The sequence below is a fragment of the Myxocyprinus asiaticus genome, chromosome 27 (genome assembly GCF_019703515.2).
Source record: "Myxocyprinus asiaticus isolate MX2 ecotype Aquarium Trade chromosome 27, UBuf_Myxa_2, whole genome shotgun sequence".
Lineage (NCBI taxonomy): Eukaryota > Metazoa > Chordata > Actinopteri > Cypriniformes > Catostomidae > Myxocyprinus > Myxocyprinus asiaticus.
The window spans coordinates 4504897-4532602 of record NC_059370.1 but is presented as its reverse complement, the minus strand read 5'-3'; the positions used below and the strand labels follow the sequence as shown (position 1 = coordinate 4532602).

Below are 27706 nucleotides of genomic sequence, written 5' to 3'. Positions count from 1 at the left end.
TATTCGCGGTAAAAGATGTCATGACGCGCACTGATTAATACAGTCCGATTCTTTTTCTTTATCCGTTTATCGTGTTCATAAGTAATTAAATGAATGCAAAGATGAGTCGAATGAGGAAAACGTTGAAAGCTGTTCAGCAGGAGCTGAAAGTGAGTGTGTTTAGTTTCTATCAGCAGTAGTTACATGTTTTCTTATTTGAATGTTGTCTTTTCTATTTAGCCTGTCAGAAAAATAGAACTCAGATTACATTATATTTTTTAATATGTATTTCCTGACACATATAATATGTATGTTATATCACGTATGCAATATGCGATAGATAATGTAATATTACTCTTCAAATAATGTTACCGGTGTAATAACTTCATATGTCATTTGTAGCATTTAATAATATCACATATTGTGTGTAATGTTATACATGTAATGCATAATCTCATTTGTAAATTTTCATGCACAGTATCATTTATAATATTACGCATGAAACAAAATATGATCATTGCTGTTTGTGAAGTAAAAAAACAAAAAAACAACACCTTTATTTAGTCATAGAATTATATATGAATATTTTGACATTTTTATGAAAAGGCGGGTTTGTTCAGGTCGTATGGTGTAACCATGAGTAAACTTTTTGATATTCTTAAATCAAACGTTGTGTGCACTCTAGTTTATTCAAGGTGTAAGGAAAGTATACGTATTAATACATTTTACTTGATTGTATTGCCATACTGTATGACATTTAAAGTCATTATTATTATTATTATAATTATTATAATTTTTGTGTGTGTGGAAATTGCTATATATATATATATATATATATATAATTTCAAAAATATTTGAATCCACCAACATGGACACAAAGATTAAATTTCTGTGAACTTGACACATCTGTTTTAAACTAGTGTTTTTTAAAGATTTCTCATGTGTATGTCTCAAACAATCTTATTTGTCAATCACCTGTTATGCTTGCAATTATTATTATTAGCAGAATTGACGCAATAACATCTGATAATTTGTAATATTGCACTTAATAATAATAATAATAATTGGTATTTATATATGTAATCACTGATAATAATGCACATGTGGTAATATTTTATATAATACAGTTGAAGTTAGAAGTTTACATACACTTAGGTTAAAGTCAATAAAACAAAATTTTTAACCACTCCACAGATTTCATATTAGCAAACTATAGTTTTGGCAAATCTTTTAGGACATCTATTTTGTGCATGACACGAGTAATTTTCCATCAGTTGTTTACAGACAGATTGTTTCACTTTTAGTTGACTATATCACAATTCCAGTGGGTCAGGAGTTTACATACACTAAGTTAACTGTGCCTTTAAGCAGCTTGGAAAATTCCAGATGTCAAGCCTTTAGACAATTAGCCAATTAGCTCCTGATAGGAGGTGTACTGAATTGGAGGTGTACCTGTGGATGTATTTTAAGGCCTACCTTTAAACTCAGTGCCTCTTTGATTGACATCATGGGAAAAATCAAAAGAAATCAGCCAAGACCTCAGAAAAAAATTGTGGACCTCCACAAGTCTGGTTCATCCTTGGGAGCAATTTCTAAATACCTGAAGGTACCACGTTCATCTGTACAAACAATAGTACGCAAGTATAAACACCATGTTATCATGCAGCCATCATACCGCTCAGGAAGGAGACGCATTCTGTCTCCTAGAGATGAATGTAGTTTGATGCGAAAAGTGCAAATCAATCCCAGAATAACAGCAAAGGACCTTGTGAAGATGCGGCAGGAAACAGGTAGATAAGTATCTATATCCACAGTAAAACGAGTCCTATATCGATATAACCGACACTGCCCCAAAACCGCCATAAAAAAGCCAGACTACAGTTTGCAAATGCACATGGGGATCTTACTTTTTGAAGAAATTTCCTTTTTGGCCATAATGACCATCGTTATGTTTGGAGGAAAAAGGGTGATTCTTGCAAGCCGAAGAACACTATCCCAACCGTGAAGCATGGGGGTGGCAGCATCATGTTGTGGGGTATTTGCTGCAGGAGGGACTGGTACACTTCACAAAATAGATGGCATCATGAAGAAGGAAAATTATGTGGATACATTGAAGCAAAATCTCAAGACATCAGCCAGGAAGTTAAAGCTCGGTCACAAATGGGTCTTTCAAATTGACAATGACCAAGCATACCTCAAGTTCTAGCAAAATGGCTTAAGGACGACAAAGTCAAGGTATTGGAGTGGCCATCACAAAGCCTTGACCTCAATCTGATAGAAAATTTGTGGGCAGAACTGAAAAAGCATGTGCGAGCAAGGAGGCCTACAAACCTGACTCAGTTACACCAGATCTGTCTGGAGGAATGGGCCAAAATTCCAGCAACTTATTGTGAGAAGTTTGTGGAAGGCTACCCAAAATGTTTGACCCAAGTTAAACAATTTAAAGGCAATGAAACCAAATACTAACAAATTGTATGTAAACTTCTGACCCACTGGGAATGTGATGAAAGAAATAAAAGCTGAAATAAATCATTCTCTTTATTATTATTCTGACATTTCACATTCTTAAAATAAAGTAGTGATTCTAACTGACCTAAGACAGGGAATGTTTTCTACGATTAAATGTCAGGAATTGTGGAAAAACTGAGTTTAAATGTATTTGGCTAAGTTGTTTGTGAACTTCTGACTTTTTTTTTTTTTTTTAGAGTGCAAAAGAGACCAATGGTGTTGTGGAGTCTCCGCAGGCCCTGGACATCTCATCCATTGAGAGAGCCAGTTTCTTTCAGGGAGATCAGTATTCTGCTCACGGTATGATGACAAACTCAGGAGAGGTGTGGTGTAACGGTTAAAGAATCTGGGCTGGAAACTGAAAGTTTGTATCACCGTTGTGTCCTTAATCAAGACACTCGGATGACTTCAGCAGGACTGAACCTGTAATAAGTTTAAGTTAGACATTTACACTTAAAAAAAAAAAATAATAATAATGTTTTATGCTACAGACCCAAATATGATAATTCCACTTCAAGGGACCCTCTTTCTTAACTTTTAAAACTGCCTTTTTTAACATGTAAAAGGCAGCTTATTTCCATGTATTAACGCCCATCTATAGTGTGTAAGAAAATTAAAGGGGTCATGAAATTTCTTTTTATTGTATTATCTTCCCTGATGTCCACTGATAATGTCAGTAAAGTTTTTTTTGCACCAAAACTGTCAGAGTCTAGTAAAAAATTATCATTTTCCACCCTGTTTCTGGCCCTCTGTCTGAAATGCTCGGTTTTGGCCACAGCATCTCCTTTAAACTTCAATGTAAACACCCACTGTTCTGATTGGCTAACATCGTGCAGCCCCTCAAATTCAGCCAAATTTGAAACTTAATCGGAAGAGAATAAACAAGCTCTCCACAACATTATTAAACTTAATTTCAGGGTTTACACACAACACACATCCAACACATTGCACCCGAATATATTAAACCGTTTACTCAAGCACATCCGCACCATAACTATCATGTCATGACATTTGAAATATTCATGAATGAAACGGTTTACTCACGGTTTTGTTGTCAAGTCTAAATGTTTTTAACTGCCCAATTATTCAATAACAGTTCCTTTGCAACACTTCAATCGTATTATGACTGGTTCACAAGCAGCGCATGCTGATATAAGCCACACAAACCCAGACCATAGCCCGATGAACAAGACGCACACACATTGGTGCACTGAGACACAGATCGCCAACAATTAGAAATAGGGCAGATGGGCACAAGAAGAGCAGCTGAATGAAGCCGAACGGAGTCTCCATTTCTGAGTTGAATTTGACACCGCATCTTTTAAAAGTGGTGCAATAAACATGACAAGGGTCAAATACAAATCGGTTATATACAGTGCAAGGGAATGTAATGGCAGAAGATGTTGGATGTGTTGGATAAGTATAAGAAAGACTAAACTGTGTATTGCACATTAATTATTGCTCAATGGGGCAGTTTTAACTGTTCATGAGGTGGATGGCCTGAGGGAAAAACTGTTCCTGTGCCTGATGGTTCTGGTGCTCAGTGCTCTGTAGCGCCTTCCAGAAGGCAACAATTCATAAAGGTAGTGGGCAGGGTGAGTGGGGTCCAGAGTGATTTTTCCAGCCCTTTTCCTCACTCTAGAAGTGTACAGTTCTTGAAGGGAGGGCAGGGGGCAACCAATAATCCTCTCAGCAGTCCGAACTGTCCTTTGTAGTCTTCTGATATCCGATTTCGTAGCTGCACCAAACCAGACAGTTATAGAAGTGCTGAGGACAGACTCAATGACTGTTGAGTAGAACTGTATCAGCAGCTTCTGTGTTTTTTTTTATTTATTTTTTTATTTATTTATTTTTTTATTTATTTATTTTTTTTGTGACTTTTTTTTGTTGAATTTTTAAAGGCAACATGTAGTTTGCTAAATGAATTTTAATGATATGACATCACTTTTTCAATGTTGGAAGGAAAGAGTTAATGAAATGAGTTGATGTGTGTTCTCTATGGTCTTTTGCAGGCAACCCTCTGCACAGCACAGCACTGGAGGAAGATCTCAGTCCTGGAGCAGAACAGAGACAGAGGTCCGTCCCAGCAAAGACTGGCCGACAGCGTGTAGTGGAGACTCCGAAGACAGTAGGTCATTCTGGAGTTACACACAATAAGGAAAAAGCCAGAAACATTCCTAAAGCTTTGAAGAAAACCGCTGCAATCAAGGAGAACCACAAACCATCTCAGCCGACAAATCAAGGAGCAAAATCCACAGTAAGGTGAAGTGTGTTCCTTTGACATTACAATGAGTTTGGTTTTGCTAGGACAAGTTTGTCTTTATGAATCGCTTTAATTACACATAAACATTCCCTGTAACTACAGAAATGTTAAAGGCAGGCCTCTGCCAACCATATCAGAGGACAGAGAGGATGCAAACAAGAAAAAAACATCAGTCTCTGCGATAGTCGTGTCCAAGGTGAGGATTTCATTTGAATTCTTGTGTATATTTGTTTATAGGTCTGGGTCTTCATTTGAATGATCCCAGTATTGATTCTCAAAATCCAAGATCGAGATGGCTAGCTGTTGTGGTTCGTTATGGCAGCAATGTAAAGTTGTTTGTATGCATGGTTTTTTTTAAATCGCAGAAAGCAGGTAAAGGGCAGAGGTCAGCAGAAGACACCCCAGAAGAGACCCACAGACAGCAGAGTTCATCATCCTCAGAGGAGCTGACAGACGAGGATGAGAGCTTTGTAAGTCTCGCAGTCCATTTATTGGTAGCTACAACTCTTCCTCTACTGGACGGCTGCACTGGCACTCAGGACAGTCCAAAAGCAGCACATGTGAATGGCTTATACTGTCTCATGTAGCCAGACTTCTGACACTTATTAAGACTGGTCAACTTTGCAGCTTATTCAGGCCAAGAACCACCCATTTAGACATGTTTCACTGACATTTAAAGCCATTTTGCATGTGTGTAGGTATTTATAATGTAAATTCAGTATGTTCTTTTTCAGCGTCCAAGCAAGGAGAAATCTAAAGGTGTGAAGCGGAAACTGCAGTCAACATCCAGTCAACAGCAGAGTGGACACAAACAGAAAAGGAAGTCTTTATCTGAATCATCAGGTATAAGTAAGACAGGTGTAGAAGTTACTTGGTATTAATAGATCTTTTTAATCATAAATTAAAGGCAACTTTGCATGCATTAAAACTGATCCTGTATACTTTCTTACTAGATGTTCCTGGTCTGATTAAGAACGATTCGTCACAAAATTCCAAAGGAAAACTAGTTTAATCTTTCATCAAAATGTAGTAACATACTCCACCTCTGAAATGACTTTCTTTTTCAGCTGACATCACTATTGTTTCATGTTTAATGTTGTTCAATCACAAATCTGGCTACATTCTGGTATTCAATGCCCACTTTCATTATCCAACCAATTCTCGATGGATGAAATCAAGTCCTTACATTTGTTTTCTTGAATATCCTCAGAAGTCATTTACGGAAGTAAAATGGACTGCAAATGCTATTTCATGTTGACTTTAAGCGCATCAATAAGTAATCTGGTGTGGCTGTTACATGTGTCGAACACAAGTGATTTGTTTTTTCTGTAGAGAGAGCTGGACCCTCTAAAATCCCCAGAGATTTGAGAAATCCAACTGATCTTGATGTGGTGCTTGATGCATTCCAAGACTTTGTTACCCAGTACAAGTAAGTTTTTGACATGATTTCAACAGTGTTTTTATGATATCTGGTGCATTTCAAAGGTAAAGTGTGCAATTTCTGTGCCGCTAGCATCACCAAACAGAATTGCAAAAATAACTGTTTTTTTTTTTTTTAAACGCTTATCTGTCATTGGTTGAACAAGCAGATAGTCCTGTATAAACCCATACCATTGCTTAAGCCAATGGCCACTCAGACAAACAGTGCAATGTTTAGAGAGAGCCACAGTGTTTACGCTTTTTGAGGAATCAACCTAGGAATGGCCTTCTTATAGTTGTTTCTGCACAATAAACCGGGACAGGAGGTATTTTTACATTACACTTTCTCTTTAAATGTTGTGCACTTGTATAATTATAGTGTAATGCTGAAATATCATATCGTTTGATGTCATTTTTCTGCAGGCAGTCTGTAAACTCTGACGCAGTCAAACGCACCATCGATGCTTTCAGTCGCTCATTTGAGGAACAGCTCTCAGAGATGGTGAGATTTATTTTTGTAAACTCTTCATTGAAAGGTATAGAAACACTGGTCATGATGGCATAATCATGTATTATAATAATGTATAGAAATGTATTATTTATTCACAGATCACTGCAACAAAGGAACTCAAGAATCTGAAAAGAGAGAATGCCAAGGTAACTGTCCCTTACATGACTACTTTATTTTGAATAGCACTATTATTTTTAATGGCATTGAAAGTGTTGTTCTCTCTCAGCTCAACAGTGCTATTAATCGGAAGAGGACCAGACTTGTGGAAGCCAATAATGAAGTTATTAAGTAAGAACTGACAATGTCAACATGGTTTATGCAGTTATGGTTAGGGTCTGTCATGCTCAGTGTTTGGTAAGTTACTCAAAATGTAATTCACTATAAATTACTTATTACTCCTCCCAAATTGTAGTCAGATTACTGTTTTTTACAAGTTCCGACATCGAAGAAATTATCGCATTACTATTACTAGTATTAATAGTAATAATAAACAATTTTCACAGAAAAGTTAGTTTTTCTGCTCAGCTAATTCAAAATAATGTCTATTTCCTCCTTGTTCTTTGTCACAATGTAATATGTAGTGTACAGTAGTCAGTTACTAATCTGATTACAAGAATTTAAAATGTAATGCCATACACTAGTTTAATGTATTTATTTTTTAAAACCAAAAAGTAATTAAATGACAGTAATTAATTACTTTTGTGTTTACAACTCCAATTCTGAAAAAGTTGGGACAGTATGGAAAATGCTAAAAAAAAACAAAAGGAGTGATTTGTAAATTATATTCACCCAGTGCCATTTTTTTCATATACAGTTTATACATACGTATGTTTATATACAGTATATTAGGGGTGTAAATCGCAAGTTTCATCATGATACGCTCTTGTATCAGTTCTCTTAGCCAGCGATCCGATGATTGCCGACACAAAATCAGCCACGATTCGATTCGGGGGGCCTGCGATCGATATTATGTGCCTATTTTACACAATCAACTAGATTTATTATCTCACAAATGCAACCAAAATATAATTTGAATATTTTTAGCTCTATGAATATTTACTCTGAGTATTTACCCCTAATATATATATAAAAAAATATACACTCATTTCAAATCAGATGATTGCAACACGCTCCAAAAAGATTTAAGACAGTCGAGTGTTTACCACTGTGTAACATCACCATTTCTTCTTATAACACTTATTAAGCATTTGGGCACAGAAGACACAGAATTTCCGCCATTCATCCATTATGCAGGTTTTCAGCTGCACAATTGTACAGGGCCTTCGTTGTCATATGGTATGCTTCATAATGTGCCACACATTCTCAATTAAAGACAGATCAGGACTGCAGGTAGGCCAATATAGCACCCACACTCTCTGCTTACACAGCCATGCACTTGTAATCCGGGCAGTATGTGGTTTGGTATTGTCCTGATGGAAAACCACTTCTGATTGCACATGATCTCCGATCCCTCAGACGACACTGTCTTGAAAACAGTCATTCATCTGCAATGGATATCATGACGTGGGCTCGGGAATACTTTGGTAAACTTTCATCTGTCAACACCATTCGTTGCTTAAGTTAAGCTGGAGCCACACTAGCAGACTCCAAAAAAATAGATTTTGCTCAAAGGTGTCACATGCAGACAGTTTTGCTGAGATCTCGCTCTCTTCAGTCTGAGGTATGACACTTGTAGATTAAGAATGATGAAGGGGTGACAAACATACCAATGCACCGCAACTCTCTCTCTGATTCCCTGTCACAGGTAGCTGCCCATTTAACAACATGAGAACCACATGAGCATAAATATTGAATATATATATATATATATATATATATATATATATTCAGACCCCTTCATTTTTTTCACATTTTATGTTGCAGCCTTATGCTAAAATGCTTTAAATTTATTTATTTCACATCAATCTACACTCCATACCCCATAATGACAAAGGAAAAACCAGATTTTTGATAACTTTGCAAATTTATTAAAAATAAAAAACTGAAATATCACATTGACATAAGTATTCAGACCCTTTGCTATGACACTTGAAATGTAGCTCAGATGCATCCCAAGGGCCTTGGTAAGAGAAGTGACCAAGAACCTGATGGTCACTGTGGTTGAGCTCCAGAGATCATGTGTGGAGATGGGAGAAACTTGCAGAAGGACAACCATCACTGCAACACTCCACCGATCTGGGCTTTATGGCAGATTGGCCAGACAGAAGCCTCTCCTCAGTGCAAAACACATGAAAGCCTGGTTGGAATTTGCAAAAAAGCACCTAAAGGACTCGCATACTGTGAGAAACAAGATTCTATGGTCTGAGGAAGCTAAAATTTAACTGTTTGGCCTCAATTCTAAGTGTCGTGTCCGGAGGCAATCAGGTACCGCTCATTACTTGCGCAATACCATCCCAACGGTGACGCATGGTGGTGATAGCATCATGCTGTGAGGGTGTTTTTCAGCGGCAGGGACTTGGGGACTGGTCAGGGTTGAAGGAAAGCTGAACACAGCAAAATACAGAGATATCCTTAATGAAAACCTGGTCCAGACCACTCAGGACCTCAGACTGGGCCAAAGGTTCACCATCCAACAGGACAATGACCCTAAGCACACAGCCAAGACTATGCAAGAGTGGTTTAGGGACAACTCTGTGAATGTCCTTGAGTGGCCCAGCCAGAGCCTGGATTTGAACCCAATCAAACATCTCTGGAGAGACCTGAAAATGGCTGTCCACTGATGGTCCCCATCCAACTTGACAGAGCTTGAGAGGATCTGCAGAGAAGAATGGCAGAAAATCCCCAAATCCAGGTGTGCAAAGCATGTCGCGTCATATTCAAAGAGACTTGAAGCTGTAATCACTGCCAAAGGTGCTTCAACTAAGTACTGAGTTAAAGGGTCCAAATACTTATGTCAATGTGATATTTCAGTTTTTCCTTTTTTTAATAAATTTGCAAAGTTTGCAAAAAACTTTTTTGCTTGGACATTATGGGGTATGGAGTGTAGATTGATGTGAAAAAATAATAATGTGAAAAACAATGAAGGGGTCTGAAAACTTTCTGAATGCACTGTACTGTATGTATACTCGCTTTTTTATGAGTCTTTTTATTCTCTCTCAGGGGAAAGATGCAGCTGAGGACTCTTCAGAAGGATCATGATGAGCTGGAACAGAGACTCAAAGCTTTCAGAGAAGGGACCTCCTTCCTCACCAACCTGCAGGAACTCAACAGGAAGTACCTGAAGCACCGCACGGCTCATCCAAATGAGGTGGAAACGGTGAGGAAGTCTCATTCTGAAGGGATTAAGACAGATTTCAGGTCTGATTCAAGACTGCAAGTTTTAGGGAGTGGTGGTCTAGAAAAGCTGTTTCTCAACATTATTTATTATTTTGGTGTTTCTGTGAGTTTATTTTTTCCAAGCAAGCCAACCTGTCATTTTTGTAGGTTTGGGGGAATTTGGGGATTTTTGCTGCTCTTTTTTTTTTTTTTTTTTTTTTCATGTCTTTTCTTTTTTGTCTGACAGTATGGCCCATCCTGCATGGCTGCCATGTTGCTGGAATCCCGGTGCATCATGGGAACAGAGCACCAGCTAAAGACTATCAATGACCAACTACAGCAGGTCTTAGATATAGCACAAAATTAATCGTCATCTACACATTCAGCTCATCAAACAGATTTAAATAAATGTTACAGCTTGTCACACTGTGACAGGTGGATTTATTCTATATTAACTATTGTACATTAAAATTCTTTATTACTGTGGGGATGTTTTGAAGAGTTCTTATTATCATGGCTTGTTTAAATGTGAAAATGCATTTGAACTGCTGAGTCATGTCAGCTTGATCACACTGGAAGTCGGCATGTTGTTTCCAACACTTCCGTTACCCTAGGATTGGCCACATTATGCCGACTCGCCGTCAAGCGTCACCTCCTATCAGACATGTTTTCATCGGCTCCAGCATGTTTACCTTCCCCTGTGGCGTGACCAGAAACACATTATGTCAGCAGCGTGGGAGTCACGGGTTCAGATCCTACGCTGAAACCAGGAAGTAATCGTGTTCGCATAATCGGAGATGTGCGCGATTTTGATGTTGCATTTTTTTCCCTGTAATGTTACATTTTTCCTCCACTGATGGTTAGGTTTGGGTTGGGGAATTCACTTTATAAAATATGTATTCCTCTTCACTGTAATACAGCCTGTACAGCTTTGCACACATTGCAGAACAATGAACAAAGCAAAATGAGGTTCCTTCTGGAAACAACAGCGAAACATTCAACATAGAGTATATCCAAGCAGACATGACACAAAGTGAATATCTGCATGGCAGTAAATTGCAACCATTCCAACAGTAAATTACACATAATAAATTGGACTAAATAAAAGAGTAATTTCACAATAAGCCAGTATGACATGACACAAGTGGATAAATTAACTTTTCGGATACCCGATTCTAATTGGCTGGAATGTGTGCATTAAAACCATTTAATGTACAGGTAGTTCCAGTCAGTTTTAATCACCGTTCTATATTAATGCACCTACTCTCCAACAGTTTATGCCTCTGTTTAAACTATCTCCGGACGTGAAAATAGTGTAGCAAGTCTGATGAGTCTCAGAGCCGAGATTAACTGTCACATCACAAAACACAACACCAAGTCATGCAATGCTGTCTTTAGTCAACTGTAAAGTGCTACAGGAAAAACAAAAACAGAAGAGACTCCAGTGTTCATCAGCCCCAACCTGGAGATAATTAGGTATGCACCATCACTTTCCTCTTACACACCCATCAGGCTTGTAAGAAATGTATGGCTTGACATTCAGCTATGTTTTGCAATGAGGGGTAGAGAAGGAAAAAATGACCTATCAAATGCATCTTTCGCTGCCCAGCAAGACGATTTGAATTGTAATATGACAAACATCATCTAATATTAGTGTGCTGCTCAGCACCGGGCCCGCCCACAAGGGGGGAAAAAGGGAAGGCATTGCATGCGACAAATACCGGTGCTCCAACATATGCTTCATGTCCACTTTACCAATTATTTGTACATCTTTTTATTTAATTCCATTAATTAAATGTAATATTATCACACTACTTTATCTCGGTGTCTGATTTAGAATGGGCAGAACTCTAGATCTAACAACCTGTAGATAAAGTTATCCGTTACTGTTATTCCAATCAAAATCATAGACATCTGCAACTAATCAATGCTGGCAAGTGAAGTGACCATGGTATAAGTGGGATAATCCACAGCTAGGTGTACTAAACGCTTTTGAATGCTTCGCGTTGGGTGGTTCTTCCTCTCCACGTCATGCGTTAAAATAGTTTTAACGCACACCTAGCTGTGAATTATACCTTACATAGAATATGAAATGCCTTATTGTAACATTACACCTAATTAATATTCATAAGCCAAGCTGATAAAATTGTCAGATTAGTTTTTCAAAATTATAATTTTTCAAGTGATACAAGATAAGTGTGGCTGCTGTGTGCATTTTTCATTTTCCTTTATTTCTAACTAGGTTTTTTTTTTTTTTTTGAGCAAATAGTTTTCCTAAAAATGTACAGTATGTCCTCATGGGGACAGCATCATCCAATCACTGTCAACCATGTTAAAATAAAATTATACATAAATTCTGGATCTATGTACTGATTATCATTGTCCCAGGACTGCCAAACATGTTGAGTGGTGCAAACATCATCTGCAGCCTCAAACTGAACTTATGGTCAGATGTTAAGAGTGAATGCACTTAGCTGCATAGAGAGTTATAGGATGCACCCTTGCTCCCTATTTAGTGAATGACTTAACCTCCAGTGTGCTATCTGTCTGCATTGGTGTCAGAGGAGTTCGAAATGTACCTTATTTTCATCCTAACTCTTTATAAATCCTCTGAAAACAGCTTTTGGATGAACCCACTTTTTCTCAATGTGAAAATGCACAGTGAATATAGGATTTCTAAGGGGAAAATAGCTGTTTATTACATGTCATTGGTCATTGTGTTTGACAGCTAATTGTTTCATGATAAATCACTCAAATTTTATATCGGATAAAACTAGAGACTCTAGTCTTTTGACTCAAACAGGTTTCCATGTTGCCCAAAGACAAACTCCACTGTGTTCGGCGGCATGTTTTTTTTGTCACATGAGCATCTGTCAAAAGTTTAACCATTTACTGACAGCCCAGAGAGTTTTGTACTGAAATCAGCTGGTTTAAATGTGTATAGCATATAGCAAAGCACAAAACACAATGTCTGCACAGGAGGACACGGGGTCCCACAAGGTTAAACCAGATTTGTGTCATTTCTGCTCCACTTCAGCCATGATCAGATAGTCCCGCACCAAACTCACGCCATTGATTGTTGGGTCAGGTTGGCTGGGACGCTCAAACAAACAGCAATTTTAACAGATCCTCAGAGTGTTTCAGTATTTGTGGAAATCAGCCCACAAATGGTTCACTTGCAGTTGTTTTGTCATTTGGACCCTTTCACAGAATGCCCCGCCTGAGGCCCCCCCCACCCATGGAATGACGAGATAAGAGACTCCGGTGTATTTTGTGTTTGTTTATAGTTAAAAGCCCTGCGTTATGCACCAAATCTTCATGTGGGATTTTATTCCTTTTGGATTCTTGTAGATAGCTTCTGTTTTTACCCGTCACAGTAAGGAAACACTATGATATAACATTCAATAAATTGATTTTAAAAACTATTTACTGTTATCCTATAGGCAAAATCAAATATTGGTCGACTACTGACGTACCTTACGATCAAAACTTCTCAACAGCTCAACACCGAAAACTTAGGTTCATCTGTTCATAAGTCTTTTTAATGATTTGCCATCCAGTCTAAGTTTTTAACCCTATTGCTCATTGCCCAGTTTGCTTTCTTCAGTTAAGACAGTAGTGCACACACATGCATGGAATGGCTTTCTCTTAAAAGACCAAATACTGATGCATTTGTAGAGAATAAAAAAAAAAAAAAAAAAAAGCAAAATACGCTTTACTCCAAGTAAAAAAATAAAAAATTGGATTGCAATCATTGCATTTTCAGACTTCATTAAGTACCATTTTAAACTGTGCTATGTCCATATCTTTTTTTCCATTACTACCGAAGTATTTACAAAACAGTACAAAAGTATGTGACAGCGTGTTTTCTTAATAGACTGGTTTAAATGAGTCCTTGCCTTCATAGTTAAATGCTGTAATATAAAGTGCTGTGAAAATTGTTTTAGATCTTCAAACAAGATATAACATCAAACAAGGATAACCTGAGAAAAAAACGAAATACAGTTTTCAAATATATATTTTTTACTGAAGCATAAAAGATATCCAACACCTACACTACCGGTCAAAAGTTTTGAAACACTTGACTGAAATGTTTCTCATGATCTTAAAAATCTTTTGATCTGAAGGCGTATGCTTAAATGTTTGTAATTAGTTTTGGAGACAAAAATATAATTGTGTGTAAAAATATTAATTTATTTCATTATAAAACTAAAATTTTATTAAAAAAAAAAAATAAAAACAAAACGTTTTTGAAATTGATGACTTGGATCAAATAATAAAGAAAAGCAGCCAATAAGTGCCCAACATATAGATGGGAACTCCTTCAATACTGTTTAAAAAGTATCCCAGGGTGATACCTCAAGAAGTTGGTTGAGAAAATGTCAAGAGTACATGTCTAGAAATTCTAGACAAAGGGTGACTACTTTGAAGATGCTAAAATATAACACAGTTTTGATTTATTTTGGATTTTGTTTAGTCACAACATAATTCCCATAGTTCCATTTATGTTATTCCATAATTTTGATGACTTTACTATTATTCTAAAATGTGAAGAAAAAATATATATATATATATAATAAAGAATGAGTAAGTGTTTCAAAACTTTTGACAGGTAGTGTATATCACCCATGTGAAAAACTAACTGCCCCCTTAAACTTAATAGCTGGTTGTGCCTCCTTTAGCAGCAACAACTGCAACCAAACACTTCCGATAACTGGAGATCAGTCTTTCACAACACTCTGGTGGAATTTTGGCCCACTCTTCTTTGCAGAACTGCTTTAATTCAGCCACATTGGAGGGTTTTCGAGCATGAACTGCCCATTTAAGGTCCTGAGACAGCATCTCAATCGGGTTCAAGTCAGGACTTTGACTAGGCCACTCCAAAACTTAAATTTTGCCTCTTTTGAGCCATTCAGAAATTTTCTGGTAGAGAGCAGAATTCATGTTTCCCTCAATTATTGCGAGTCATCCTGGCCCCGAAGCAGCAAAGCATCCCCACACCATCACACTACCAACACCATGCTTGACCGTAGGTATGATGTTCTTTTTGGGGAGTTCTGTGTTTGATTTACGCCATATATAACAGGACCCCTTTCTTCCAAACAGTTCCACTTTCCACTCATCAGTCCACAGAACATTCTCCCGAAAGGTTTGAGGATCATCAAGGTATGTTTTGGCAAAATTCAGACAAGTCTTAATGCTCTCCTGTGTTAGCAGTGGTTTTCTCCTTGCCACTCTTCCATGGATGGCATTTTTGGCCAGTGTCTTTCTGATAGTGGAATCATGAACCTTTATTGATGTGAGAGAGGCCTGCAGTTCCTTGGACGTTGTCCTTAGCTTTTTGATGACTGGATGAGTCATCGCTGTGCTCAAGGAGGAATTTTAGAAGGACGGCCACTTCTGGGAAGGTTCACTACTGTGCTAAATGTTCTCCATTTGGGGATAATGGCTCTCACTGTGGTTCTTTGTAGTCCCAGAGCCTTTGAAATAGCTTTGTAACCCTTCCCAGATTGATGTACAGTAGTGTGCAAAAGTTTTAGGCACTTGTGAAAAACTTTCAAAGTGAGGATTTCTTAAAAAAAATTATGACATAAATCATTTTCATTAATCATTTAACATCATAAAAGTCCAGTAAACATAAAAAAGTTAAATCAATATTTGGTGTGAACACTTTTGCCATCAAAACAGCACCAATTCTCCTACTTACACCTGGACACAGTTTTTCTTGGGTGTTGGCAGATAGGATGTTCCAAGAATTCACCACAGATCCCAAACTGACTCAATGTTCAGTGGGGGGCTCTGTGAGGTCCATGCCATCTGTTGCAGGGCTCCCTGTTCTTCTATTCTAATCTTTTCTATTTGCAAAAGGAATGTTTGGGAGTATAAAATGTATATTTCCTACTGATACACTAAAGCTGAAGATATAAATAACCATCTTAAAATGTTTTTGTGAAACATCTTATGTGCCTAAGAATTTTGCACAGTTCTGTATTTCAATCACCTTTTTCCTCATCATTTCTGGAATTTATTTTGACCTTGGCATAGTGGGTGTGACCTTTTAGCCAAATTCATGCTGCTGAAATAGTTCTATTTAGGTGTTGATTTGATTGAACAGGGCTGGCAGTAATCAGGCCTGGTGTGTCTAGTCCCGCTGAACCCCATTATGAATGCAGTTTCAAAGATTTGGGGATTTAGTGACTAGGGGGCAAATACTTTTTCCACACAGGCCCAGTTGGTATTGGATAACTTTTTTTTCTTCAATAAATAACATTATCATTTAAAAACTGTATTTTGTGTTTACTCAGATTGCCTTTGTTTTATGTTAGATTTTGTTTGAATTTTTTAAACAATTTAGTATGAGATATACACAAAAACAGAAGAAATCACACTTTTTCACAGCACTGTAAAATCAGTATATTAAACAGATTCCAATTTCAGTCATTTTTAACTGTTTTTAACATTTTTATCAATTAACTGTGACCTGGGTGAACAGAATCAATGACTTCCAGAAAACATGTAAAAACATGTAAAAACATGTATCGTGTCTACTGAAAAAAAAAAAAAAAAAAAAATCACAGTCATGGTGAAACAGCCAAAGGAATATGACTCACTCCAATAAGAAACATTAACACTATGTACAGTAGTGAGGTGGAGGTGCAAAACCACCTGTGAAAACATTTGTCATTATGCACAGCTTGCACAATACTTTATAACTGGCACCTTTGCTCATAAATAATGTAATCAGTATATCTAATATACATAATAAACAGTCAACAACAGTTTGAGTTGTTCTTTTCAGTAAGAAATGTCACATGATTGATATACTGTATGATATTTTAGTGCCTATGACAATAGATTTTGTCATGACCAGAGAACAGAATTGTAAAAACATGAAAGAGGGTTGTGCCACATCAAAGAGGAAACATTGCACGTCCTTCTTTCAAACCATTCACCTCCAACCCAGGAAATATTTTTCGCCTTGGTTGAAATAGATGCAGTATATGCGTTATTGTAACATTACGTCACCAACTTCGTGCAACACCGATTCAGAATTTATGAAGCAAAATTTTATTTTAACATGGTTGGCAGTGAATGGATGATGCTGACCGTTACTTTGAATCAGAATTAATTATGCTCATTTCTGATTGGTAAAATGCTTCAGCACGGTGCGAGAGAGAACACTGAGATTTTGTTGCCAAAGTAGAAAAAAACAAAACAAAACATTGTAACAAAAAAGTCAAATAATTTGTATTTGTTTAGTTTTGTGCTTTTCTCAATACACATTGTTCCAAAGCAGCTTTACAGAAAATCAGCTGTAATTTATTATTATTTTTTTTTTTGCATGCTTATTACATGCTACTAGTTACAAATCAAAGAAGGAAATGGAAAATGTGCACAGCAGTCACGCTCGGGTCTCAGGAGGTTAAAGCAATATTAAGCTCAATCAGCATTCGTGGCATAATGTTGTTTACCACAAAACAATTATTTGGACTCGTCCCTCTTTTAAAATAAATAAATAAACAAATAAATAAAATAATCTGTATTCCAGTGAGGAATTTACGTACAATGGAAGTGAATGGGGGCCAATCGGTAAACATTACATTTCTCACTGTTTCAAAAGTATAGCCACAAGACATACACTGAAAAAAATGGAAAGCAGCTCTATTGAATATACTAAAACAGTACACTTAAAATCAACCTAATACATTTATGTTTGAAATGAGAACATAATTATATTGTGTAAAGTCCGAGTAAAATTCAACACAGTCATAAAAATGTGATATGATTACATTGATATGAAATGATCAAACTGATTCGGACTTCTAACAGATAGTGTTCAATCCATTTTTTTCCCTCCAATTTTTACTGCTTTCTCAATTTACTTAATTAAATTGAGTTAATCCAACACAATTCTTTAGCATTTGGTCTCAACTTAATTTCATTGTGTACAATCCAACTATGTTTCCTTTTTCCAATTGTGTTGGTACTATGTGAAAAAGATTTGTTGCATCAAAGTATTTCTGGACAGAGGATTTACATTTCCCAGCATGCTTTACATGAGACTGGATTGGGAGAGTATATTTTGAAATGAAGTGTTATTTTAATGTATTTCTACACAAAATGAAAGTATGAGACTTTTTAGTGTTTAATGTTCTGTTATATTGAGATTTAGAGAAGTTTCTGTGTTGGTGGATATTTTTCGTATCAAGGATGGGTGAATTACAACATTGTACTTTGCTGAACAGTGTGTGTATATTGTTTTTGTTATGAAGCAAAGACTGAAGAATTATCAGCATACAGATTGACTGAGGATTAGTAGATTTACAACAGCACCATCCTTATACTGAAAAAAAAAAAAAAAGATCTATAATATGTTTATGTGTATTGTTGCTAGCAAGCAGTAAACTGTTAAATTGAGTGGAGTAATTTGGACAGATCTTGTTTAAATGAGATTAACTTAATTCCTTTGGGTTTATGCAACACAGAACATTTAAGTAGAGCCTACATTTTCATTTAATATTAAAGAAATGCATTTTCATTACGTGGAACCAATGTCTATAATTTAATTACTTAAAACCAACAAAACAAAATGTTCAGTGTACACAAAATGCGAGTTAATACACTGAAAACTATTTTGTGTTGGTTGCATAATGAAAATGCATTTCCTTAATATGTAGAAAATGTAGGCTCTACTTAAATGTTCTGTGTTGCATAAACCCAAAGGAATTAAGTTAAGTGAGATTAAATTAGATGTGTTCAAATTACTCCACTCAATTTAACAGCTTGCTGCTAGCTAGCTACAATACGCATTAATACATCAAAGATATCTTTTTGTTCAGTATGACAAGGATGGTGCTGTTGAAAGTCAACTAATTTTCAATCAGTCAGAATGCTGATAATTCTTCAGTCTTTGCTTCATGATAAAGCAATATACACATATTGTTCAACAAAGTACAATGTTGTAATTCACCCAACCTAGACCTAACCATTAGCTTCACTCATATCCACCATAATAGAAACTTCTCTAAATCCCAGTATAACAGAACATTAAACACTAAAAAGTCTCCTATTTCTTTTATTTTGTGTAGAAATACATTAAAATAACACTTAATTTCAAAATGTACTCTGGAAAATGTAAATCCCCTGTCAGAAATACTCTGATGCAACAAATCTTTTTCACATTGTACCAGCACAATTGGATTAAGTAAACATGATTGGATTGTACACAATGAAATTAAGTTGAGACCTAATGCTAAAGAATTGTGTTGGATTAACTCAATTTAATTAAGTAAATTGAGAAAGCAGAAAAAATGGATTGAACACTATCTGTTAGAAGTCCAATCAATTTGATCATTTCATATCAATGTAATCATATCACATTTTTATGACTGTGTTGAATTTTACTTGGACTTTACACAATATAATTATGTTCTCATTTCAAACATAAATGTATTAGGTTGATTTTAAGCATACTGTTTTAGTATATTCAATAGAGCTGCTTTCCATTTTTTCAGTGTATGATTTTTGTGTGATAAAATCACTTACTAACCTTTTCTGTGTAAAGTTATATCCAATTTGACAACTTTGTTGCCATGATGATGTAACTCATCAAACCCTTAAATAACCTTCAAAACAATGATTTAAACAATTTAACAGCTCAAATAACAAGTTTTAACAGGAGAATGAATTTCTTTTATTTTTTTTTATAATTTTATATATATATATATATATAAAATGTAATCTATTATATAAATATATTTAATCTTTTGGTCCCATTCACTGGCATTGTAAGTAAATTGCCCACTGTAACCTTTATTTTTGCTTTTTTTAAAGAAAAGGAGCGACAAGTCAAAATATTATTATTATTTTTTTTGTAGTGGTCAACGATATGGCACAAATGCTGTCTGTTGAGCTTAACTTGTATTGAACTCAAAATATTCCTTTATTATTCATGAGCCTGTTTTATTAGGTTTATAAGTTATATACTGTAGGCAGTTTAGTGGTGCAGTTTAATTTACTGTTTTATCTATTTATTTTTAATAAACCAAGTCAAATTGCAGTTTTACTGTGATCACCATGCATTTTTGTTGAATGGAAACAACACTGATGTTTTGTTTCATGGGAAAAAAGTTTGGAGCGACATGGTGGCTGGAAGGACAAAGATTTTTGATTGAAGACTCGATTGAACTGACCAAATTCAGATATGTGAATGCAATATTTAATATCTTTTTTACCTTCAATAATTATGCAACTTAATATTAAAAATAAAGATTTTTGGAAGTTGCTGTAAAATTGATTCTCAAAAATCGGACTCAAAAATAAGAATGGGCATGACACTTCAGACTTGACAAATAGCAAGTTTATACATTTACAAATGAATTTATTTTTCATCACAGTATAAAGAATATTCAGTTTAGGTACCGTTATAAAAAATAGGTTTGCAAAGACTACAGTATATTTTTACAGCATAGTGTGTAAAACAGAGTGTATGTATTCAAGCCATGCCACATAATTTCTCGCTAACGTCCCACAGTTTTTTGGCGATTCCATCATCTCTAGCCTCGGGTTTGACTTGCACTAGTTGACAGTCTGAAAAGTATCGTCCACTCAGGTGTTCAATGCCTTCCTGCAGGGAGCAGTACAGCGTTGTCTGAGCTCCGGACACTGGATCTGTTGCCCAGAACTTGCTAACGATAGCCTTGATAATACGTGTGTGCCATTCATTGATGTCACGACCGAGTTCTGACCTTACAGACCCTGAAACACATCAGGCACAAAAAACAACCAATTAGAGGGTGGAAAATAGGTGCAAGACTTTCATACACTATTCCAGCCTTTTTCCAAAAGGCTTCTGTTTTTGTTTGTTTGTGGCAACATAACAGCACAATAGCTGAATCATAGCAACAGCAAACCTCTTAAAACAATTTATCTGGACTATTTTAGGTCCAGAGACTTTAAAAGAGGAATGGTGCTGTAAGTTATACAAAATACACAAAAAACAAGAATATATGTGGCACATAAAAATACAAATCTACCATCAGACATGCAATAGGTGTCTTTACTGCTTTAATTATTGCTCCATTAACAGTAAATAATAATATTTGACTTATTCAATATTTAAGCTTAATAACAGTTAATATAGAAGTTACTTACTGCGTTCAAAATAAATACAAAGAAATATTTCATAATTTTAATTTTTTTATTCCCATATCCATTCACAAACAGCCAGTATTCACTGCAGTGGTGAAGATGGGGTCTCATTAGACCCATTTGAGTTTGTGCGATTCCTCCATGAAAAGCTCAAATTTACCAACAGCAGCTGCAGGGCAACTGGTTCTTATTAGAGCAAATCAAGATGGAAATTTAATAAGCCAAAATCTGCAATTAACTTTCGGAAACTGGGTTTTTCAACCCCACAAACAGCACTTTTGGGGCATTTTCAGCTCAATTTGAATGAAGCGGCCACTGAACGCAGTTCTTTTCTGGGGTGCCAAAAGAATCAAAAGTGCTGCAGCAAAGAACGTTTATTTTTAAGAATGTACTGATCTGTTAAACATTATAAGATGTTTGTTAATGACTTATGAAGAAAAGTTATTAGAAATTGCAAATTCACATTGCCCACTGACCTGGATGGAGACTGTAGCATGTCACGTTGGTTCCTTCGAGTCTCTTGGCCAGTTCATGAGTAAAGAGCACATTACAGAGTTTGCTGTGGGTGTAGGCCTTGAATAAATCCCCATCAGAGGAGCCCAGCGCGAGCCTTTTGTGTGAGTTGATGCAGTCGAAATCAATAGTGCCCAGATCATGTCCGCAGGATGACACATTGACCACTCGGCTCGGCGCACACTTCTTGAGGCGATCCAACAGAAGATTGGTCAACAGGAATGGACCAATATGATTGACAGCAAGAATCATACCAATTCCATCTTCAGTGCGTCCTGGAGCAGCCAATGCTGAACAAGACGAAAGAACACAATCAAGCTTAATTTCAGCATCATTTAAAAAGAGAAAAGGACTAGGGTTGATGGGGTGTTCTAGGTTAGTGGTTCTCAGCTGGTGGGTTGTGATCGGAAAATGGCCCGAATGTCTGTTCTGATAGGGGCAAGGACAGCTGGGAAAAAATCAATGCTAAATGCAAATAATAAAATGCAACTACAGGGCTCAACAATAAGGATGGCCCGCAGGCCTGGGGCCACTGTGAGAAAGCTTTGGGCCAGTTGACAAAATGGCACCTTGCCCCATCGGACACTATATTTTATATTCATTGGTCATGTAAATGTGTTTATATGCCTTGCAAACTTAAGCAATTGGATTTCTGTTATGTATTGGACATTATTGTTGCAAATTCTGTTGATTTAAACTTGCCACCAAGGTAACGTGATCTAACTGGATGGCATACTGTACAGTAGGTGAGGTTCTGTTAAAATTACGAGAATGACTTTTGATAGTCTTGGAAGCATCAGTAAGAATGGGTTGAAATAAATCAATGTTTTGCTTTCCAGAAAAGCTAGTTTACTTCGTTTTTTTTTCTATTATATACACTTTTACATTAAATACGATAGGACTTTTCAACTACTTTATTTCAAGGGTCAAATGAAAACATAACAATTCAATATATAATAATAAAATTACTATAAATACAATATACTATATATATATATATATATATATATAAGGGCTGTCAAACAATTAAAATATTTAATCGTGATTAATCGTATAATTTTTGTAGTTAATCGCGATTAATCACAATATCTTTATAAACATGAGTGGACAAAATATGCTTCATCCAGATGTATTTTTCAGTCATCCACACAAAACCTACTCCACCAACAGAGTTGAACAACAGAAAATGAACACAACTCAATTCAAATTATGTACAAAATATGGTAGTTGTAAGTGTATTATGACAGTTTTGACAGACATGATCTTTCCAGGAGCACAGTGGAATTAAATAGCTCTGGTCATGTGACTATCTGCACCACTCATGCAAAAAAATACTGCACTTTCATTTACAGCTGACAACTCTGTGCAAAATACATCCAAAACTCCTTTTAGACCCCAGTCACAACTGTAACCGGTGAGATTATATGGGATAATGACAGTGTATATTACCTGCAGGGTTCCAGCAATGTCTCCAACTTCTACATTGGCTAGAGCACTATCAAACAGAGACGCTTTGACAGAACATTGAAGACAGCAGCAGGGTTTCTGTTAGCCGGTAATCAGTACCATCGCTCACTATACGCATATTACGCAATCTGCCTAGGGCACCAACTCCCTAGGGGGGCACCAGAAACTCCATTGGCTGCCTTTACTGGCACATTATATGTTATACAAGGACATGGTAGCAGTCGCAGAACACAGATGATCGCCTTGCGCTCGCACTGCGCCTCACAACTTTCATACCGCACCTCACAGTGCAAGGCTGGTGTTCAAATGGCAGTCATGTTACAAAGTTCTGAGCTCTATCTGTGTTTTGCGGGTATGTTCTATTGCTGTGCTACATTGATAAAATACTTGGCGCAGGTATCAGCATAATGTCTCCCACCATCTGTTTTCCCAACGGTCAATACATGTGACATTTGCGCCATTTGCGCAAATTGACTCGCTTCTCATGAAGTATGATTTATTAAAAGGGTCATATTATGCATTAACGGCACTAAAAAAAAAATTAGTGGTGTTAAACGAATTTTGCGTTAATGTGTTAATTTCGACAACACTAATATATATATATATATATATATATATATAGTTCAAATAATTCAAAGGCATTATATTGTTGCCTGTACAGCTGGAGTTGTGCTGACTGCCCCATGCTGACTAAAACTTGCAAAAACATATGAAAACTCCTTAGACGGTATTAAATCGACAACCTTACTAAACACTCTCAATACTGTACTACTGGGGCTGAATGTGCCAGCTGAACAACTACTAAAGACAAATAATTTATTAAGGTGTTATCTACAATCGTGTTATTCAATTAAACTACATGACAGCTTAATTTTCTGTTACAGCATGATTTTCAGTAAAGCTGCTTTGAAAAAATGTGCATTGTGAAAAGAATATTTTATTATACAAATAAAAATGACTTGACATGAGTGGGAACGCTAATGGATAGCACTCTCCAGGTTAACATCGCAAGCACGTCTAATGCGAGACGGTGAACTCTCGAGATCTAGTCAAGTGATAGGGCCAGTGGTTTGTTGGTCTAGAAAGTTTTTTGGCAAACAATTTTTACCTGCATTATTAATGAGTAGGTCCAATCTGGGCTCTGTCTTCAGGAAGGTTTCGGCAAAAGAGCGGATCGATTTCTGGCTTGCAAGATCCAGTTGCATGAAGATCACTCCCTCATTCCCAGTTTCCTATGAGACAATTTTGCAGTGTTCTACCAGTTACAATGTTTGTTCAATGGATAGAAAGCGATCCAGGTAATTGTAGCTTAATGGTTAATAAACTGGGCTGATAACCCAAAGGTTACAGGTTCAGTCTGAGGTGGGTTTTATCCAAAAACTAAAGAGACTACTGAGTTAACAATTCTGGTTTGCCTCTTGTGTTCTTAATCAAAACACTTTACCCAGGTGGGGACATTTAACACTTAACTGCATACCTTAGGTCTTTAGTGACCCGGACCTAATTCCAACCTGTTTTTCCTCATTCCCCATTTTATGCCCCACCTCTTATTACCTCTTACTATTCCTTAACCTTTCTCTTATGACTAGTGTAAAAAAAAAAATCAAATTGCTTAATAACCAAAACTGTATAGGTCGTTAGTGACCAGAGATATGTAAAAGTGTCACAATGTACATTTGCACTTCCATAAATCATATTTTTATGATTATTTCATATCTATATAAGCTTACTTTTAGAGGATATCTATTATTTCTTTATTTCAAGACAAATACTACTACTATAGTACTATACTTATACTGATGACTACTATATCATGTCAATGCACTATTGTTGCACAGAAAATGATCAGTCTCACATATGCGTGTTCACATGCATTTTATACATGCTATTTGTTACTCAAGGTGGCACTGATGTTTCAGTGATTGACTTGATTTACATTTGACATTGCTTTTTGAAAAAGCAACATGGAAGTAAACTATACCAAGTACAACACATGAACAGTATTATATGACTATTACCATTAATACTACTACAATTCTGTATGTTGCATGTCTATTCAGACTCAATAAGTGCCTAAGAAAATACAGATGTGTAGCTTATATGTTCTGTGTTTGACAGCCAGTGGAAGTAATGAATCCCATTCTATCATTGGTTGCATCATCTCTTGATATATAACAATAAAACATAAAGAAATAACAGAATATATTCAATATATAAATTGAAAATGCTTTGAAAATTTAACACTATCTGGGCATTTTGTAGATCCATTTGTGATAGATAAATGAGGTGTGTAATAATGTTTGGTGAAACATCCATGCATTTAAGAGTTCAGTTCCAATTCAATTCCTAAATTAGAACTGATATAGCAAACAGGATGCAGAATTGTGTGAATTAAATTCTAGAAGTGTGCTTGAGTGTAGTTTTTATTAATACATTTCATTCTTTTCATTATGAATAACCCATAAACATGTTATAATATATGTATATAAACATGTAGATTATTTTAATAATCCATATTTGAAATAACACCTAGCATATACTACTAATTCAGAGTGAACCGACAGCTTTCACTCACCATCTTGATTTCCTGTGCTGCTTCCTCTCCTCTCTGTTTGCTACGGCAGGCCAGAATCACTCGAGCTCCTCTCATGGCCATAGCGGCAGCCGTCGCCTTCCCAATGCCAGTGTTGCCACCTGTCAGGAAAAAAAAAAACAGACACAGGTGTTGTCTGATGATGTGTGAAATGTGAAATAAGCAATAAATGTGATTTATAACTTTTTTCAAAGCTTGCACAGTATAAATTCTGTCAACTACCTGTTACAATGACTGTTTTCCCATAGAGATTGGCTGTGCCGGTGAAGGTCTTCCTCTGAACAAAAATCCTATGACCAATATAATATGCTACCAATAACGGCACAATAAATAGCAAGAAAATCATGTTTGTGGTCCAGAGCTCAGCAATCAAAAGTGCTCGGCCCTTTTCTGAAAGCAAACTTCAGTTTCAGCCATTTATATCCAAACAAAGAGGCTGAACAAACAGTGAAGTTCAAGTCACGCCTCTGTGTAGTCACGCAACTTGGCAGTCTGGAATGTGTGTGTTATGTAATGACCCTTCCTCCAGATGATTAACTACATTTACTCAGGGCTTTTACAACACAGTACTTTGGTGAAGTTAAAGAAGTAGTGCACTGATAGATTGATAAATTAGTTTTTAATTGTTCTTGTGCTTCAGTACACAGTGAAGTTCCTGAACTTTCCTCCAGTCCGTAGCTCACACTACTTACAATGCATTTTAATGCAAGAACATTTGTGACTGACTACTATGAAAGATTTTCGTTCTTTGTATATTGTAATTGTAATGCATCTAGGCAAGCTATTAGAACTGTCATAACTAGAATTGCTCATACTCATTTGCAGTGTTGGGTAAGGTACTCCGAAAAGCAATCCACTGCAGATTACTAATTACCTCTCTATAATTGTAATTAAATGAATTTACTGATTAATGCACCAAAAAGTAATCACATTACTAACAACTTTACTTTCGAGTTATTTTCTAAAACCTTTCACACAAAAGTTTTTGATTTTCTGCAACAAATTCCAAATAATCTATTTTTCCTCCTTGTTTACTGTCGCACACCCTTCAGCAGAAACATAATTAATATAAAAGTAATTACATTACATAAACTTTTGTGGCTTATTGAGGTGTGCTATTTTCTAAGTGATCAGACTTCTTTACCAGGGGGATGATAAAACAGGCCAGAAATTCCCATTCACACTGAAATATGAGCCATATACTGGGGGTGGGCCATAAACCCTAAACACCCATAGCAATACCCTTGACCAATTCAATGCCCTAGCAACTACCCTAGCAATGCGGCAGTAAGTTTTGCATGGGAAAGCACATTTTGTTCAAGAAAAAAGTAGTGATATACATGTATATACAGTATGCAGTCAAAGTCTGGTTTATCTTACCAAAACCTTTTTACTTTTAAAAATCTGGGTAAACTGAAAAGTGAAAAAATACATTTTTCAAAAAAGACACACAGTACAATTGCTGTATACTGCTTGTGGAAAGGTATTTATCTTTAGTTTCATATCAAATCCTGCAAAGAGTTTAACGTCAAACCTTCACATTTTTAAACTAATGCTCACTGATATTATAGAAAGAACAAGCTTACTTTGTTTTATGACATTTTGCATGTGAATTCTAGGAATTTTTTTTTCTTATCTTTATATATACAAGTAGAAAGCATATTATGTCATAAATCAAAGCATAAGCATACAACATTTTGTTTAGATAAAGTTCTCCTATAGAATTCAGTATTTTCTTCATTCTAATAGTGACTTTGCACTTTTATGTGTCAGAGGTTTCAGGCCCAAGATGCCTAGTTGTCACTCAGCAAGCTGTTTATAAAGGAATAACATAAATAATGAATTTAAGTGGGCTTCTCTATTCAACATGCACTTGTATGACAGCATATAATGAAATATCATCTATTTCAAAGTCTTAAGCAATAGTTCAGGAATATGTGCGGTAATGGACAGTGTAGCTGAATGTGACACACATCACCATTTAAATCTTGGTACATTTTGGTTATGCTTTGTTGTGCACCATCAA

General features: G+C 36.1%; 2 protein-coding genes across 2 annotated transcripts; one reads left to right on the top strand and one right to left on the bottom strand.

Annotated features, from left to right (window-relative positions):
• Positions 1-4: 4 nt before the first annotated feature.
• cenpu (centromere protein U) lies at positions 5-12315 on the top strand. Its single transcript, XM_051658572.1, has 12 exons — positions 5-149; positions 2685-2787; positions 4500-4749; positions 4853-4946; positions 5116-5220; positions 5485-5593; positions 6083-6179; positions 6593-6671; positions 6779-6826; positions 6907-6968; positions 9801-9957; positions 10204-12315. The coding sequence occupies exons 1-12, from the start codon at positions 90-92 to the stop codon at positions 10321-10323; spliced, it is 1284 nt and encodes a 427-aa protein (XP_051514532.1). The 5' UTR covers positions 5-89; the 3' UTR covers positions 10324-12315.
• An 8001-nt stretch (positions 12316-20316) lies between these two features.
• Positions 20317-26117, bottom strand: dhrs13l1 (dehydrogenase/reductase (SDR family) member 13 like 1). The gene is made up of 5 exons (XM_051658610.1): positions 25903-26117; positions 25663-25781; positions 24196-24319; positions 21584-21910; positions 20317-20714 (listed from the first exon to the last, which is right to left on the bottom strand). The coding sequence occupies exons 1-5, from the start codon at positions 26024-26026 to the stop codon at positions 20452-20454; spliced, it is 957 nt and encodes a 318-aa protein (XP_051514570.1). The 5' UTR covers positions 26027-26117; the 3' UTR covers positions 20317-20451.
• Between the last annotated feature and the right edge of the window lie 1589 nt (positions 26118-27706).

Coding starts and splice junctions, on each gene's coding strand:
- cenpu (XM_051658572.1), top strand. CDS start 90: ATGAATGCAAAGATGAGTCGAATGAGGAAAACGTTGAAAGCTGTTCAG. Junction 4,750..4,852: donor GGAGCAAAATCCACAGTAAG/GTGAAGTGTGTT, acceptor CTGTAACTACAG/AAATGTTAAAGGCAGGCCTC. Junction 5,594..6,082: donor GTCTTTATCTGAATCATCAG/GTATAAGTAAGA, acceptor TTTTTTCTGTAG/AGAGAGCTGGACCCTCTAAA.
- dhrs13l1 (XM_051658610.1), bottom strand. CDS start 26,026: ATGATTTTCTTGCTATTTATTGTGCCGTTATTGGTAGCATATTATATT. Junction 21,911..24,195: donor CCTACTCATTAATAATGCAG/GTAAAAATTGTT, acceptor CGTCTTGTTCAG/CATTGGCTGCTCCAGGACGC. Junction 20,715..21,583: donor ATGCTACAGTCTCCATCCAG/GTCAGTGGGCAA, acceptor GATGTGTTTCAG/GGTCTGTAAGGTCAGAACTC.